The sequence below is a fragment of the Prosopis cineraria genome, unplaced genomic scaffold, assembly GCF_029017545.1.
Source record: "Prosopis cineraria cultivar Desert tree isolate PC_DT_omini unplaced genomic scaffold, ASM2901754v1 PC1, whole genome shotgun sequence".
In the NCBI taxonomy this organism is placed as follows: domain Eukaryota; kingdom Viridiplantae; phylum Streptophyta; class Magnoliopsida; order Fabales; family Fabaceae; genus Prosopis; species Prosopis cineraria.
In genome coordinates, this window is record NW_026555332.1 from 6,326,712 (window position 1) to 6,344,346 (window position 17,635).

Consider the following 17,635-nt stretch of genomic DNA (forward strand, 5'->3'; position numbering starts at 1 on the left):
TAAATAAAGTGAGTTTCATAAATTTTAAATATAGTAAATTCAGGACTTTATGAGCACTATAATGGTTTCTTAATCTTCCAATATTGAAACTCCTAACGCCATGGAAGCATTTTGCTTCGGCAAAATGTCCAAAAGCACTTCCATGTCTTTAGAATCTTAGTTGAAAATTGAGTGGGCAAGAACGAGGATATTGGCTTGACTATATGAAGATGTCTCTGTTTTTTTTTTTTTGGTTAAGTATTGAAGATGTCTCTGCGCAACGGTCAACAAATACTAAGGCAAAAGGCCTACTTATTAGGTCCAAATAGAAGATTGGGGCCTGGGCGGGCCTGGGCCTAAGACAAATTCAAAATTGTTTTTAACTTTCAGTTATTTAAATTTAATATTTTTTTAAGCAAAGCAAAAAAACAAATTATATTACGCTAAAAAATTACAGTACAAGACACATAGTTGGGTGAATTGGTCCCCTGCCATGTGATAAATTAATGTTTGAATTCTTATTAAAAAATGCAATCATATTTAGCATTTGATTGTATTTCTCATAAAATTACCTCAAATAAGTGTTGGATTATATACGTATAAAAAAAAAAGTTTTACATTGCTGAAGCTATAAGAAGTCTTTGTGTGTGTGTGAAAATTTAAGCAAGTAAATGGCCTAAGAAGAGAAATGGACTCGTGCACACAGCAATGAGTCAATATAGTTGAGATTCATCAGCTATTTTTCATGGTCTATTCATTAAGGATAATTTAGTCTTTTTACTTTAAAAAAATTACATTTAAGGCCTTTGGGCTTGTAAAGAAATATTAGAATCTATTGGCTTGTAGAGTAATTATGTTTCTTGGGTGAGCCATGTATTTATCTCCACAAATTATCAAACCCAAATTTTAAGAAAAATTAAGAGAATTCAATTCTGAATCATATCAAGCCTAAGCAGCAGGAACTCCCACCTAGATTTTGAATTATGTATATTCATAAAAGTAAATTTATACATACATTCATAACAGAAAATAGAAAGAAAAAAGATGGTGAGTGAATAATAATGATGATGACATCGAGAGCTTTATACAGAGAGAGTTTCTCAGCCTCAGACTCAACCTACTACCCTGAATACTAATAAGAAGATGAGGGAACTTCACCATTTAAATTAAAACATCCAATTGCCAACTCTATATCTGTATCAGCAATAACACAATTGCAATCAAAAAGTGATTTCTATATACAAAGCACATATCTGTTAATTGGCTCTCACTGATCTAACTATCCAAATCAACACTAAATCAATTTACTCTTGAGCCTATTCAAAGCACAACATATAGGCATCCTGAGAAGGTGAACCAAAAAGGTCTGTATATGACATATATAACACAATAAATTACTATTAGAAAATAGGATAGGTGTATCCTCTCATTTTCTTCTTAGAAAACATTTTTCTACCTATTAAAATATTGCATAAATTTATTACCTAATCTAAGTCTTACCAGCAGAAGGAGACAATAGATTCTGTGAAGAATTAGACGTAGAAGAGTAGCTAACCCATTTATCCGTAACTGAATCTGGTGAAAATGGGGCACTACCATTTTTCAAAAGCACAAGTTCTTCTACTTTATCCATCATCACCACTTCTTTTTCCCCTACAAACTCCTTCCTCTGAATTTCTCTCAAGATCTCAACCACCTCTTCCATGGAAGGTCTCATGTCTCTCTCCTTCTGCAAACACCTGAACGCTAATTCTGCTACTCCTATAATCATCTGCCTCACACCATAGTCCTTCTCGAACCCTAAATATGGATCAACCAACTCATGCACTGCTTTGTCTTGAATCTTATTCAGTGCCATGTTGGCTAAGTTTATGTCACGATGACTCCTAGAAACATCCACAGCTTGTAAGGATGATATAAGCTCGATTAATACGACCCCAAAACTATAAACATCACTCTTATCAGTGAGTTGAAAGCACTGGTAATACTCAGGATCGACATAACCAGGTGTTCCTTGGGGAGCAGTGGACACATGCGTGACATGGTTAGGGAACAAACGTGAGAGACCAAAATCAGCAACCTTAACTCTAAAATCATTGTCGAGGAGAATGTTGTTGGTTTTGACATCACGGTGTATGACATCTGATTTGTGAAGGAAGGATAGTGCTTCGGCTGTTTCTACAGCGATGTTCATACGTATAGGCCAAGGGAGCAAAGTTGAGTAAGATCGTTTGCCATGGAGGTGGTCGGCAACTGTTCCGTTAGGAATGTATTCATAGACAAGGATGAGTTCTCGACTATGTCTGGATGTACATCCATAAAGTGCCACGAGGTTGTCGTGTCGTAAGCGACCTAGAATCTCAACTTCATTCATGTATTGCTCCACACGCTTCGCGTTGCTTTCATAATGGCGTTTTACTGCAACTATACGTCCATCTTTTAGGGTTCCTAACAACAACAAAAAAAAAACAATAGTTTGAATGACATGCTATAAATTATGAAGCATAGGTAGTGTCAAACTTGTCTCCAGATTATTTGTCAGTTGCACCCAAAATTGAAGGGGCTAGAATCTATTTGTACTTTTCTTTAATGTCCTTTTGTAATATTTCACTTTCTCAATTTCTCTTTTTCTTCTTTGAGTTATTAGTTGCTACATAAAATAAAAGGCATTTTGGCATCTTAAGATCCGAAATGAAATAATTTTGTATTTTTTTATGATTTTTCAGAGATAAAAGTGTGTAATTTTGATTTCTTTTATTTAAAAAATCATAAAAAATACATAACTCTATCATTTGAGAATTTCAAGATATTACTTATTTTATATAAAAGCCAATCATATAAAGAAAAAGAAAAATTAAGTTGGGAAGGTGAGGTATTAAAGAAAGGTACATTAAACACTATTAACCTAATTTGAAATGCTTGCTACTTATCTGCTGTTTCCTAGTGTTCGGAATCTTAACCCATCATTTGGGTTAATGGTCAAAGAAGTTTCCTCTAATTCCCATGAATGAAAGGTTGAGATTTTGGACATTGGGGGCAGCAGAGTAGAGCAGGCAATAGACACCCTAAATACATTGCACACACTGTATTTTTTTTTTTTTAATTGTAACTTTTGCATGCAGTTGGACGTGTCATATTTCACTCTGAGAGATCTGAGACCCTAAATGTTGGAGAAAGTGACAGATATATATTTGAGGAATGATGTTTTTATTACCATAGTAAACAGTTCCGAAGCCTCCATCGCCAAGCTCCATGGAAGGGTCAAAATTTTGGGTAGCTTCTTCAAGTTCTTCATAGCTAAAAACTTGAACTCCAAAATAAAAACTCTTCTGCACCGAGTGAAACTTGGAGGTAGGGTAAGAAGGAGCAGTTTGAGCCATATTAGTTGTAGTTGCAGACGTTGTTACATCGCCATTAACGTTAATGTTGCTTAAAGATGGCGACAAGAGGTTCTTGCTTTTCAACTCTTCAGCTTTTCTTTTCCTTCTTCTCTTCATGACAAAGCACAACAAAAACATAATAACAATGCCAAAAAATACTGCAACTCCAACACCAACCCCTGAGTTTCAAGCGAGAAATGAGTTAAATTTTATTCCCAACCCTTAATCTTTATCAAAATTGAGTCTATAGATTAATAGAATAGAGGTTACCTATAGCAACAGCCTTGGAGCTTTTACCTGTAAAATTAACATGAAATAAAAATGTTAAAAATGGAATCATGCATGAACATGAAAGAAATATTGATAAAAGGTGATCACCAATTCACCATATAGCCTCAGATTCAAATATGATCAGGAAACAAAGAATACTATCCCATGGTTCCTAGTGCTCAAAAACAGAGAGGATCTGGAAATATTTGACCCACCAACTACGAAATAACATGTCCATTCAAATTCTTTGTAATTCTTTTTGTGATTGCATATATTGAAGTAAACAATATTATATATACGGTAATAATCTACTGTATAATCCGTCGTCAAATTCCTAACATGCATTTATCATGAGATAAAAAATCGGTGAAATATTCAATACGTCTCTGTGCAAGAAAATCATGTGAAGTACATGAAGGCACTAGGAATTGATTGTCATAGATAGGGGCTTTGGGTCACTTGACATCTAGGACCCACCAAAGCTCTTTTTTTTTTTCCCCCCTCTCCCTCCCCCAGGACTTGACTTGCTGATAACCAAAGAAACAAGTAGCTTCAGTTTCAACCACTAACTTAGCTTACATGATTGCCTTAAAAGTCAAACATGCATGTCACACGCCTATTCAATAACCAAAATCCACGCTTCATTCGGGAAAAAAAAAAAAAACAAAACAAAATCCACGCTCCTAGTTTCTCTATGATCTGTGTTTTCCAGGTATATGAGCATATTATATTACTCTCTCTATTCTAATTTATGAGATAATTGTAAATAGAATTACACATATGATCAATAAAAACTCATTAAAAATACTTTATGACTTTATTTTTTAAAATATAAATATAAAATTTTAAAAATACTCTACAATTAATGACATTAGAGAGATAATGTCATAAGGAGAGAAGAGTGATATTGAAAAAATATATTTAATAAACCTTATTTTTATTAAATTATTTTAAATTATTTAATAGTTTATATTTTGAGATACAAAATCACTTCCGAAATTATCTTATGATTTTTCAAGATAAAATACCTTAAATTATGCCTTTTTATTTATTTTTTAAAAAAATTATAAAAAAGAATGGTAATGTTCCATCACCATAAGATATCAAAATATATCTCTCATTTTTATGAAGAATCAAATAATCAAAAGAAAAATAAAAAAATGGGAAGGTCAGTACATGAATTACATAAGATACATTAGAGGAATGGAGTATTAGGGGTCCAGATCCTCTACGCGGCCAAACTCTCAGCGGCTCTCTCTGACTCCCCCCCCCCCCAAATCCCATTTCCACTTCTAAGGAATTTCAAATTAATCTAAACCCCTGCTAGATAGGACTGTATCATCAACGATAGCTTCACATGTATTTTGATATGCTTTTTCATATTTATCTAAGATGATTGCATGTTTCAAGACTCAAACTCTATATTATAAGATAAATTGATTTAACTTCCTCAATCAATTTAACCAAATGACCTCAGTAAAATAAACAAATAATTTTAAATGGCTAAAATTTAACCTGCTCAATTTATAATTGTAATAAAATAAATAAAAAAATATTTTAATTTATAAAAAATTCAATAGCAATATGTAATTGTAAACTGGGCTAGTTAAATTTTAACAGTTTAAAGTTGTTTTTTTTATGACAATTATTTTATAAAACAATTAAATTTTTTTGATAAAAGAACAATTAGATATGAATCATTGATTTTATTATTCAAGGGTGGAGATGAGATGAGGAGAAGAAAAGGAAAAAGAGGATTTTGAGAGGATATGCTTCCGAGTATTAGAGGCTCATGTCCAAAATATACCTAAACTCCACCTAACATGAAAGAGTCATCATCGGAGAATATATTTCAAATATCAAACTTTGAATCTTCTAGATGCAAGGGGCTGCGACAGTATACGTGTGAAATGTTCGCATGCGGGGTCACTTCAGCTAGAGAACTTAAATAATAATTAAAAACATCATATGCTTTGTCAAGATTACTTTTGTTTGGCTTGCTCACAGAGGCTGAAATTTTCTACATGCCAAAAGTCAAAATTCATCATCAGCAACCCACAAACAAATTAAAGAAGTGGATTCAATTGGCGTGGTCATGCTTGGAAGAATTAAAACAATATCTTTTAACTAATCAATTAAGCTAGGCTAAGGCAATTTAACTCCATGGACATGGTTTCTAATATATCGAGCTTTTTTGTCATGGCCTGTCTAGGTGCTCACAAAAAGTAAGCTTATTTTATGTCCTCCTGGATACATAGACTAGGTGCACTACGACCATTTCACCTAGGGAGAATACAATTAAACCCTTTTCAAACATGTAAAACACTGTTGCATGATAAGAATGATTCATCATCATGACCCCAAGAGTTAATTCATCTAAACATGCGTCCATCTTGATACATTGTTGTCTAGATCCAATTTCCATGGACATGTATAGGAGAGATCTATTAAACTTTTGTGGAGTTAAGTATATCTTAAGCTTGTCCTTGTATCAAAATAGTTTAATTAAGCGAATTTGACAGGACTTACTTTAATTTAAGAGTATATATTTTCAATTCATTCTTTAAGTAATTCATGAAAGATTTTTAAATACACTCTAATAAAATCAACATACCTGAACACGTAGTTCCTTGACGCCCGTTGCTGCAAAAACATGTGAACTTATTATTAATATACCCGCACTGCCCCCCAGAATTGACGCAATTGTTGTATTGCTCGTTGTTAACACTCCATCCCAACTCAAAACCATCTTTTATTGCGTCTTCAATTTCCTTTTCATCGGAAAATATCAAATTAACATTGGCACTCGCTATAGGAACAACAACGACCTTGCAAATTCCTGTTAGATCAATATTGTAAGTAGATAAGCTCCCGTAGTACACCTTTTGCTTCGAACACTCTGCGCTAGATGAAGTGGTGAATTGACCCGCTGAATTGAAACTCTTGATGCAATCATATAGCAAGGCAATGTCTTGAAACCCATCGGCAAGCTTGAAAGAGGTGCTATCAAAGCTAGTGTTTAAGTACTGATTTGGACATAGAGTTTGCCAGTAATCATCCCTAGCCACAGTGAGACTCTTATCACTCAAGTTGAACTTGAGAATCCGATAAGTGACAGCGTTGAAGATCAGCTTTGGAGTATTGTCTTGGCAAGCAAGTTGGAAACCAGGCTGACCACAGTATTCTGCTCTGTTTTCTCCCCAGAATGGATATCCAACGTTGTCGACGGTTCCACAGCTGATCCGGCTGCTACAGTTTGTGAATCTATCATCAGCGCCAACGGTTATGATGAAAAGTAGAAGAAGAAGAAGGAAGAAGATGAAACATGAGGCAAGAGAATGATTCATTTCGTAGGGGACCCGTAAAAAAAAATATGAACCTACACTGAGAAAAAAAAAGGGGGTCTGAGAGTTATGAAAGTATGAAACTGAACTGAGGAAGATATACTGTACACGAAAGATATGCCTCACATCAAGGCCTTTGAAATTTTCAGTTTTAGTGGGAAGCTTTAAGTTTGAGGAAAATGACGAGTTTGATTTAGTCTTCATTTTGATCGATCTATCGCTCGTTTTATAAGGATTCTAGAGAACGTGTAATATCAGCAAACGCCCATAGATGACGTTCAAGAAGCTGGACAGAGTCAGAGATAACTGACTTTCAGAAGATATGTGATGTGACAAAGTGACCAGGAATGAAGGTGTTGGATTCGGGATCGGTCCTTGAATGGTCGGATATACAGATATTTCATTCACAATCGTTTCATTATAATTACATTGATAGTTTTTTAAATTAAGCCACCCACCCATATTATAAATAGAATTGGTTGCGATGTTCGTGGGAAGTGATGTGACAAATTAAAGTAATCAGAAATGAAAGGGTAATACAAACGTTAAAATAGACCAAACGAACAAACATTATGTATCTCAATTGCTTAGAGATTATACTAACTTAATTAGAGATCATGAGTTTGAATGTGGGTTTGCAATTACATTAAATGTTTGTTTGGAGAGGGCTTTCTGCCTTAGAGATTTGAAATGACTCGATTTAAATTAGTCAATGTCTAAAAGACTCTACAAGGTGCAGTTGCAAAAAAAAAAAAAATGAAAATGAAAATGGCCAGTGTGAGGAGGAACAATTCAACATTGTTGCAGGACTTTTTAATCACTCGGGGTGGCGGGTAAGACTGATTCATCGACATTTATGTATATTGCAATTTATTTTATCATACACGGAGTCTCTTAGAGTCAAAAGTTTGAAATGCAAGAAACATAATAGCATCTGTACCACCTACCAACACATATAAACTGACAAAATAGTGACAATCAAATGAACAATATATAATGAAATGTAATATCATAAATAAGTAAATTTCTAAAGAGTAAATTTAAAAAAGACTTCGTTTTTATTTCAGTTTTGTGAGTATCATACTAGACCAGCTGGTTCAACCAGACAGAAAATAGGTCATATATCTGGTATACAACTCCTAAGAATTGGTGGAAAATCAGTTCCTGATTATATTGGTTAATTTATTTAAACTGAAAGGGATTTTATTTGCATGTTTGAGTGAAATATTTTTTTTCGTGTCCAAATATTGATAAGATTGTTACATATTAATCACTTAATTAATTCATTAATTCTCTGAGTGTGGGACTTTATAGGTATGATATAACTTCTCATATATATGTACTAGCCTGCCTAAACGTTTCTCTTTGACAGATGATGCTCCGAAAAAAGTAGTCAATTTCAACTCGTGCGCTTTTGATTGAGAAGTTTTATCAGAAACAGATTGGTTAATTACCTGAGAACTGAAGGATTAAATCTAATTAAACCATCTGAATTTTATTATTTTTAATTTTTTTATAATTTAAATCATTATTTTATTTTATTTGGTTTATTTTTTAATTTAAAATAGAATTATAAAATTTATAATTATAAATAATATTTAATCTTGAAACATGGGCACATATGATCATTACTTTAGAAAGATTAATGAAATAGCGGGGCAGTTGAATGTCCAAATTCAGAATTAAGGCTGCCAGCCTCTCCTTAGTTATTAGGTTCTAGAAGGTGTAAAGAAGACGCCGTTGAACCGGTCGATGTGTTGAATCAGCAATTTCTTAGGTTCACGTTCAAAAATCATTTATAAATAAGAATCAATATAAAATAAATTATTATTAAAATAAAAATATAACTTTTTTTAATAAGATTTGTCGTTAGTGTTTTTTCATAAATAATTTTATTAAGTGGTCCTTAAATATAATTTTTTTTATTTGGTCAAAGTATTGTGAGGCTTTATTTAAATTTTTTCTATTGACACGGCATGTTAAAAGCAAATAGAAAAGAAAATTACTATTAAAGTACATTAATTAAGGAGAAAATACACGCACATAATATCAACTCTCTATGTTGTGGATGATGAAAGAAGAAACCAATCAAATGATATTTGAGGACTCGATGAGAGAATGAATTATAATTACAGTACAGGATTTAAATTTTGAAAATTTAAAAAAAATTAAAGGAAAAATGACAGTTAAATTTTAAAAGAATCAATTAATTCAAGTTGAGTTTTAACCAATTTTAAAATACCAATAAATTAAAGTTCTTCAGTCCTTTGGTGGTAAAATATTAAATTTAACAGTTTTAAGGATTTGCAAATTTAGCTCCCCCATTTGCAATTTCTTTTTTAAATTTTAATAAAAAATACAAATGTTCATTTTTAATATTGAAAATATTAAGTCTAAAACTTTAAAAATTTACAAATTTGACTTTTAATTTTGTAACTTTATTATGATACATTTACAATTTATTTTTTAAATTTTAAAGGCAAATGCAAATATTTATCTTTAATATTGAAAAATATTACTTCCTCCGTTTAAAAATATGAGACATTTTTAACTAAATTTCACCTCCAATAAAGTAGTTACTTACTTTCAAACTAACCTTATCATGTTTACCTCTATTAAACACCTTACAATAAATATAGAGTTACTATTAATGGGGACACTTTAAAAAAAGTAATAATTATACCTCAAAAGATTAAAAATGCTTTATATTTTTGAACATTCAATTCTTCAAAAAATGCCTTATATTTTTAAACGGAGAGAGTAAGTCTAATAATCTTAGGGATTTGCAAGTTTTGCTTCTAAATTTGCAATTTTATTGTAATGCATTTGTAACTTATTTTTTAAATTTTAATAGGAAACACAAATGTTCATTTTAATATTGAAAAAGATAAAAGGCTTAATAAATATTGCTTATTCTTCAATTCTATTAAAATTTAGGGAACAAGTTGAAAATTTATTATATAAAATTATAAAATTTGAAAGTCGAACTTGCAAATCGTAAGAGCTGTTAGACTTAATACTTTGCTACTAAATGATCAAGAGATTTTATTCACATTTTGAAATTGGTCGAGATTCAACTTGAATTAATTGGTTCCCTAAGGACCTAACTATCATTCTCTCAAGATTAAAAATCCTTCAATGGAATTAAATGTTTTTTGAGTGAAATTTTTTAGCACTAATGTTTGATCTTTTCATCAGTATGACCATTATTTTTCTTTTTTTAATATTTAGCTTTAATTTTTTCCCATTACTTATCTTCAATATTTTCAGTAATAAAAAAATTAAAGGTTAATTCTGAAAACATAAAAATGAGTATTAAAAAATAAAAAAATATTGAAAGAATTATAGATAAGTACTGAAAATATCAAAGTTTAGTATTAAAAATAATAAACATGAGTATTGAAAAAATTATTTGGAAATATTTTAACTTCAACAAATCCATAGATTTTTTTTTTGAAATATAAAAATTAAAGCTAAAGATGATCATCTAACCAATATCACTACCAAAAAAAACTGTGATCTACTCCCTCTATCCTTATATATAAGAGATTTTTAAGAACTTTTTTTAATTTTAAATATAAGAGATTGTTAATATATTTTTTTTATGAATGATCCATTATACCCTTATTAAATTGAAAAGAAAAAAGATAAGTACTCTTATTAAGTTACTTTAAAAAAGACATTCATTTTTTATTTATAATAATTAGAGGCAAAATTAGAATATTGTTGTACCTTTAATTAGATAACCAATATTTATTGGTTTGTATAATTTGGTTAAAAACATCATATACATAAAGATAGACAAAGTACTCCCTTTGTTTTGTATTGTTAGAGAAATTATCACTTTTCACTTGTATTTTTTTATAAGCAAAATAATTAATTTCAATAATCATTTATTATATATTTTTTAAATCACCCATCATAATTTACATTAACGAGAAATAATTAATACATGTTTATATTGATTAACACAGGATATTTTACTCTAAGTTTTTATGTTCAGATATAATTATTATAATTAACTAATTTTTTTAAATTGTGTGATGTAGTTTTTTTTTATTTATAGAAATGGAGGGAGTAGAAGGGTCCGTTTCACGTTTAGAAAGCAAAATTTTACTTTCAAAAAGTTGAAAGTTATTTGGGTAGAATATTTTGTAGAAAGTACATTTTGAAAGTACATTCAAATAGTAGCTGAAAGTAAATTTCTAAAACATAACTATTTGAAGCTTTTGAAAAGTGAATTTGAAAAGTAAGATGTTATTTGACCATACTACCTTAAATTTAATCTCTTATTCTTTTATTTAAAAAATAATTAATTCATTAAAAATATAATGATTATTTTAATAATAATTAGGTATCAATTGTTTTAGTATTATAAATTAAATAATTAATCATGTAATTTTTAGCATTAATGTATAATAAAAATTACAAATCTTTATTACATCTTTTAAAATTACAAATTAAAAAAATACAAATAACTAGAGATCAAATTTTTAGCATTATAAATCAAAATTTATGTTATTTAAAATCTTTATTACATTTTTTAAATATTTCAAATATATTACATGTGTATAATACAAAATTATAAATCATTATAAATCAATGTCTTTTTTGGTAATTGTATATTTTAAAAACACATTTCACTATCACAAACCAAACAACTTTCAATGTATCAAACTAACTTTAAAAAAATATATCTAAACATAAATTTCATTATAACAACTGACTTTCACTAAATTAACTTTTACCAAATAGACTTTTACTAAATGAACTTTTAACAAACTGAAAGCCAAATGCATATGTAATTAAGCAATGAAAGAAGCCTCCATAAGTATACTTTAAGAGATTTTAATGGGGTTGTTAGAGGACACCAAATTTTATCATCATTTTGATTAGAATCAAGTTTGTAAAATAGATACTCCGTTAAAAAATGTAAGGCTTTTTTAACTGAATCTCATCCCTTAATAAACTAATTTCCTACTTTCCAACTAACCATTTCTTTTTATATTTACTTTTATTAAATATCTTATAATAAATATAAAGTCATTATCAATAAGGATACTTTAAAAAAAAAAAAGCAATGATTATATCTCGAGAGACTAAAAATATCTTATATTTTTTTAACATTCAACTCCTCAAAAAATACTTTATATTTTTTAACAGAAGGATTAGGTTATTGCCAATAGCCTTGTACTCGAGTAACACGCCACTTATCCTCATAATTAAGTGCCAAACCGTATGTTAAATCCTGGCTCATAACACTTGGCTATTTCTGCTTTTTCCCCAAAAATATGTGGTTGTATTGTGGGCCATTAGAGTAAGCTTTATTTGGATCTTCTCAATCTATTTATTTATTGTCATGACTGAGCCTTGTGCATTAATCAATTAAATGACATTCGGTAGTTATGGTCCTATTGCTGTTGGTAACTTGAAAAAGAATGAATTTGCATAGACAAGGAAATGAGAATCCTGATATAATTTTTGCTTGCACTACTCGAAATAATTTGAATAAGGATTGATCTTTCAAGTTATATCAGGATTCTTATTTCCTTCTTCAACCAAATGACAGTTAACAGAACAAAATCTAAATTGACACACCTTGCAGTGAAATAAAGAGTCTTTTACTTTAGATCATCACAGGCAAGTCTTTTAATTTACAGGATTTTTTTAACAAGACAACATTCTTAAGCGAAGCGATTGTTCAGGAGAAAAAGTTATGAACACAACTTAAGAGAGAGAAAATTTACATATATTTCCTATGTGTGATCTAAATTCAATACACACATACACAGATAAAGCTTACGTTACTGTAAAGATTAAATCCAAACCAAAACAACAATTCTTAGAAGAGCACATAGAAGGAGAAAAGGCCAAGTTATGATGAACACATCAACTGAGGTCATTGACAAGGCCATTTATGTTTTTCTCCAAGGCCTCAGAACAAATCTGCCCCATGGCATGATAGAAAGACAAGAGCTCAGATAATTGTTCCACTGACATTTTGGCCATTACTTTTCTTGCCATTTTCTCTCTCTCCTCATTCATCTTCAATCTCTCTATATATGACCCTCCGTTCCTCACTGTTGCACCCATTTGCTTTAACCTTTTCTCTTGCTGCACACTCAATGCTGTGTTTGACTGCAGAAACAGAGGACAAACACCAAAAATTTATCATATTTCAGTGACAAGAAATAAAAAACATAGCAATAAAAACCTATTTGACTGTTAGGTACTTGATTGTAGATAATACCTTGACATAATAGCAAGGTACTGAGATCATTGAACCGGATAAAAAACTGATTTAAGGGTTAATGATCAAATTATACATATGCAAAACATTTTATCGAACCGATTCGGTTTATTGGAACAACTGGCTGGAGTAACCCTGATTTCAATACTATGATAATAGAGTTAAGCTCTCAAGAGTCATGTTAGATCACTTTTCCTGAACGTTGTATGTCAGATAATGCTGTAACTCGTAAAAATATTCCCCGAATGATAGTTTGATTTCCAATTTGAATTTGTAAATTACTACCTCAAGAAACTCAGCACCAGCTTCAAGTTCAGAATCGTTTAAGGTATGCATTCCCCGGCCAGCATCATAAAGATTTTTTGCAATTGAAAAGCTTCTCACTATGATTTTCCTTCTGTCCTCCATTTCCTTGTTAAGCTTCAGAGGCTTCTCAATGGACGTTGCAGCATTCAGCTTCTTCTGATATGCTATCACTGCCTTCACAAATTCCTGCAAAGTTAAATTTCTATTATTAGATATTCAGTGCTCTGTTTTCAGCTTCTCAACATGGAATTTTCCTAGAAAACAAACAGAAAGCAGTATGGAACCTGGTAGGCAAAAGGGCATCCTGGGTAATCAAAATCATCAGAATCTGGCTTCCTCATCCTCTCTGGATGAAACTGCAATCCCATGATAAACTTGCCTTCTTCAGGATTATAAGCATCTGGGTCATAAAAACCTTCAATCAAACCATCTGGCGCAAAGGCCATTGGAACAAATCTTTGAGCCAATCTCTGAACTCCTTGATGGTGATAACTATTAACCCTCATCTTCATTTCCCCTAGTTCTTCCAAAGACTCCTTAAACCATTGATGCAATGGTGTACTCTCCACCACCTTCACTTCATGCCTGTGACCATCATAATCATCATAGTTTATGTGCATCACTCTCTGGCTTTTAGGACACACACTTGATACCTCCTTCTCTATATCCTGATATAGAGTACCCCCACAGGCAACATTCAAGACCTGTGACCCTCTGCAGATTCCCAGATAGGGTATGTTCCTCTCAAGACATAGCTTCGCGAGGCGTAATTCAATAGAGTCCTTCTCTCTATCAATGGACGTATCACTGGCATGAAGCCTCCTGATTTCTTCTAATTCTTCTTGTGACAGACCTGAGGCTGCCTCTGCTCCGTACAATGAAGGATCTATATCTTCTCCTTCACACAGAAGAACGCCATGAATCGGCTCGAAGCTGTCTAATAGCATGTGAACCCCAGTAACACGAGGAACAATAACTGGTACTGCACCATACCCTACTATAAGATCTAGATGATATTCCCCTGTGGCCCAAAAAAAAAAAAAACCACAAAATAGGAAAATTTAATCCAACGTCTGCGACATTAATATATTCATTCATGCTTGAAAAATTTAATCGAGAAATTGCTCACCGACAAAATCGACGAACTTGTTCTTGCGAACGCTTCGTCGAGAGACGATGAGAACACGAGGTAGAATAACGGAGAGATCGGAGGGCATTGTGATTGATGAATCTCCGTGAATGAAATGAGATGAGAACGGTGATCGATAATGAGTATTCAATTGCAAGAGATCGCAAGTGAAGGAGTATATATGGAATTGAAATAGAGAGAGAGTGAGAATATTGGCACACGGATGGAAACAAGGAAACGACGTCTGATCGCCGCGTGGGGTTCCACAGATTCAAGGATTACGTTCATTCACCAACCGACGTAAATAGAAAATTAAAAATTTGTTTCTTAATATTAATCTCACCAAACGTATAAAGTATAAACGCTATCTATATCTATATTGTAATTAATTATTAATTTTTTATTACACAAAGTGTCTTCTTATTAGAATTCATCTTATTTGAGTTGCGATTAGGTAATGTGAGTATGTGAATTTCAATTCATCACATTGCCCCAAATGTTGTTCATTTCGCTTAATTAAGTTTTCATATACATCAAGGCAGGTGGTTTGTGTGTTATTAATTGTAAAAGAGATGGGGACTCTCAATATCAATTTATGAGTTCTTTAATTTTTTTTATATTATTAAAAAAACTATGATATTTACTAGATTTTTTAAATGTGATTGACTGATGGGAAGGAATATCCAACGTATGTCGCTCCAGCCATTATTTAAAATTAAAGACTTTTACTTTGTTTTTTGGCGAAAACTTTTACTTACCTAAACCCCTAAATTTTAATTTATTTTATATAAATTCGTTATCCTGTCTAATTCAAAATAAAGTTGCTGACGACACAAGTGCAACGTGAACATAAAAATATGTCTGCATGCATGTCAATTTTTTTAAAAAAAAAAAAACCATAAAAGTTTACGTGAGATAAGAACTAGAAACTTCTCATAACTAGATAAGCTTTTAAGACTATCCTAACAACGACAACATATTTTAACTAATATATTTATAAGAAAAGAGTTGTATCATTATCATTATCATTATCATTATCAATAATGTATTCTTGGATAGACTAGGTTTGTCACATTTCGTGATATGTTTAATTAGAATCCCATAAGTCATTCTATTTTAATTCTTGTTGGTGGTTACTTAAAATTTTTTAATCAATTTATTTTAGAATACCTGGTAGAGTCATACAAAAAATTAATTAAAATAATTTATTTATTTTAAAATAAATTATTTACTTTAAGTATTATATTTTAAAAATAAAATAAGATAAATTAAGTAACCGCGAAAGAAGATTAAAATAAGATGAGTTAGAATCTTTTAATTGGATAGTTCACCTGGCAAGGTTAATCCAAGAATTTTTGTCATCTTTTATTTATAGATGCATATCGATTTTATTAAAATAAATTTGGAGTATGATAGTGTGGACACGTAGAAGATTGGTCAAAATAGTGGATGGAGAAGTAACACTTATCCATTTTTGCTATGTCAAGTTTGACCTAGAAAGAAAAAGAAAAAGAAATAGAATAAAGACTTTTTTTTAGTGTGTTTATAATTTAATCTTATTGTATGTTTTGTAAATAATATAATGTATGTGTCTTCTCTCCTAACTAAACAACGAAAATGTAGATTAGCCTATCTCCGTGTCACTGCCTACGCAATAACCTCATCCATTTTCTACAACCATACATGAACAACAGCAATACCAGTTTGGTCGTATTATTATTATTATTATTATATTTTTTTCGTTTAAAAATATAAATTTTTTTTGAAAGGATTGAATATTTAAAAATATAAAATATTTTTAATCTTTTAAAGTATAATCATTACTTCTTTTCTAAAAGTGATTTTATTGAATAAATCATTTTATATTTATTTTAAGATGAAATATTTTATTAAATATGGATAAATATTGAAAGATAAAATTAATTTGAAAACAAGTAACTACTTTATTTAGGAATGAGATTCGATTAAAACTATCTTACATTTTTTATCAATTAAAGTATATAATCATACCAAAATAATATGTAAATATATATATTCACATGTGTATGTGATTATAAAAAATTATGTCGATGTGTGATTATTTACGTGTTTAGAATTTGCAAAATAGTTAACTAATACCATCATCATCATTATCAATGTATTAATAAAAGTTATAAGAAAACATAAATATGGCTAGCTAATTTCAAATTTGATATAAAGGCATGAATCCTAATTACATTATTTTATTACATGATGAGAAATTGCGAGTTTGTATATACGTGGATACTTATCTTCCTTTGACCTAAGGAAACCTATACACCAAAATTGGAGTGGACTAAACAATCCGACTTGTTGGACGGTTAGCCAGAGGGCATAACGGCTTAGTTTTCTTTTAAACAAAACCGTTCAGGGGTTGATCCAAATTAAACTAGGAACCACTATTAGATTGAGATTCAAATTAAGTAGGACTGGTTTGATTCATTTTTTTAAAAAAATGAATTCAAATTCCAAAATTGAATCAAACATTATAAATCCTCAAATAGTATATTTTTTAATAATTCACATGGTAGGTATTAATTCTTTTCTTCACAGTTTTTAACAATTATTTCATATTTATTTTATTATATATGCATATAAAATTATTTTTATTTAATTCATATATTATTGATTTGACTGCTTGTTTAATATGTTAAACATAAAAACCGTGAACCATTGACCTTTTTAATTCTTAATCTAATTTGACTTTTAAAACATGAAAATAAAGGGTATGTCTCTGGAGTTTTATAAATATTTCGAAAGTTTTTATGCAATAAAAAAAAATGCAACTGAAGAATTAATTACATTCGCAATTCAAAAGTAACGTGTCTGAGCCCGGGTTCGAACCGGGGACCTCTAGTGTGTGAGACTAGCGTGATAACCAACTACACCACCCAGACCAGTCGGCAGCTTTATACTTATCAATTTTATATATATTGAAATTAATTATTAACTATTCAGT

At 30.6% G+C, this 17,635-nt stretch overlaps 2 protein-coding genes and 1 non-coding gene across 3 annotated transcripts; all 3 read right to left on the reverse strand.

Annotated features, from left to right (window-relative positions):
- Positions 1-949: 949 nt before the first annotated feature.
- LOC129309059 (LEAF RUST 10 DISEASE-RESISTANCE LOCUS RECEPTOR-LIKE PROTEIN KINASE-like 1.4) lies at positions 950-7,171 on the reverse strand. The gene is made up of 4 exons (XM_054950406.1): positions 6,244-7,171; positions 3,630-3,656; positions 3,194-3,538; positions 950-2,427 (listed from the first exon to the last, which is right to left on the reverse strand). Exons 1-4 carry the CDS (start codon positions 6,974-6,976, stop codon positions 1,469-1,471), a joined length of 2,064 nt encoding a protein of 687 aa, XP_054806381.1. The 5' UTR covers positions 6,977-7,171; the 3' UTR covers positions 950-1,468.
- A 5,503-nt stretch (positions 7,172-12,674) lies between these two features.
- LOC129288495 (putative glutamine amidotransferase GAT1_2.1) lies at positions 12,675-14,929 on the reverse strand (the record flags this gene model as incomplete). Its single annotated transcript, XM_054925111.1, has 4 exons — positions 12,675-13,111; positions 13,509-13,715; positions 13,814-14,550; positions 14,659-14,929. Coding segments are annotated over 4 exons (1,464 nt in total), but the record flags the coding sequence as incomplete, so codon positions are not given.
- Positions 14,930-17,499: 2,570 nt separating this feature from the next.
- Positions 17,500-17,573, reverse strand: TRNAV-CAC (transfer RNA valine (anticodon CAC)). Its single transcript has one exon. It is a non-coding gene; the product is annotated as a tRNA-Val (tRNA).
- Positions 17,574-17,635: the final 62 nt, after the last annotated feature.

Excerpts from the sequence above, each read along its gene's own strand:
- LOC129309059 (XM_054950406.1), bottom strand. The coding sequence starts at position 6,976 with ATGAATCATTCTCTTGCCTCATGTTTCATCTTCTTCCTTCTTCTTCTT. Across the intron at positions 3,657-6,243 it reads TCAAGGAACTACGTGTTCAG|GTAAAAGCTCCAAGGCTGTT; the intron begins GTATGTTGATTT and ends TTAATTTTACAG. Across the intron at positions 3,539-3,629 it reads CTCCAAGGCTGTTGCTATAG|GGGTTGGTGTTGGAGTTGCA; the intron begins GTAACCTCTATT and ends CTTGAAACTCAG.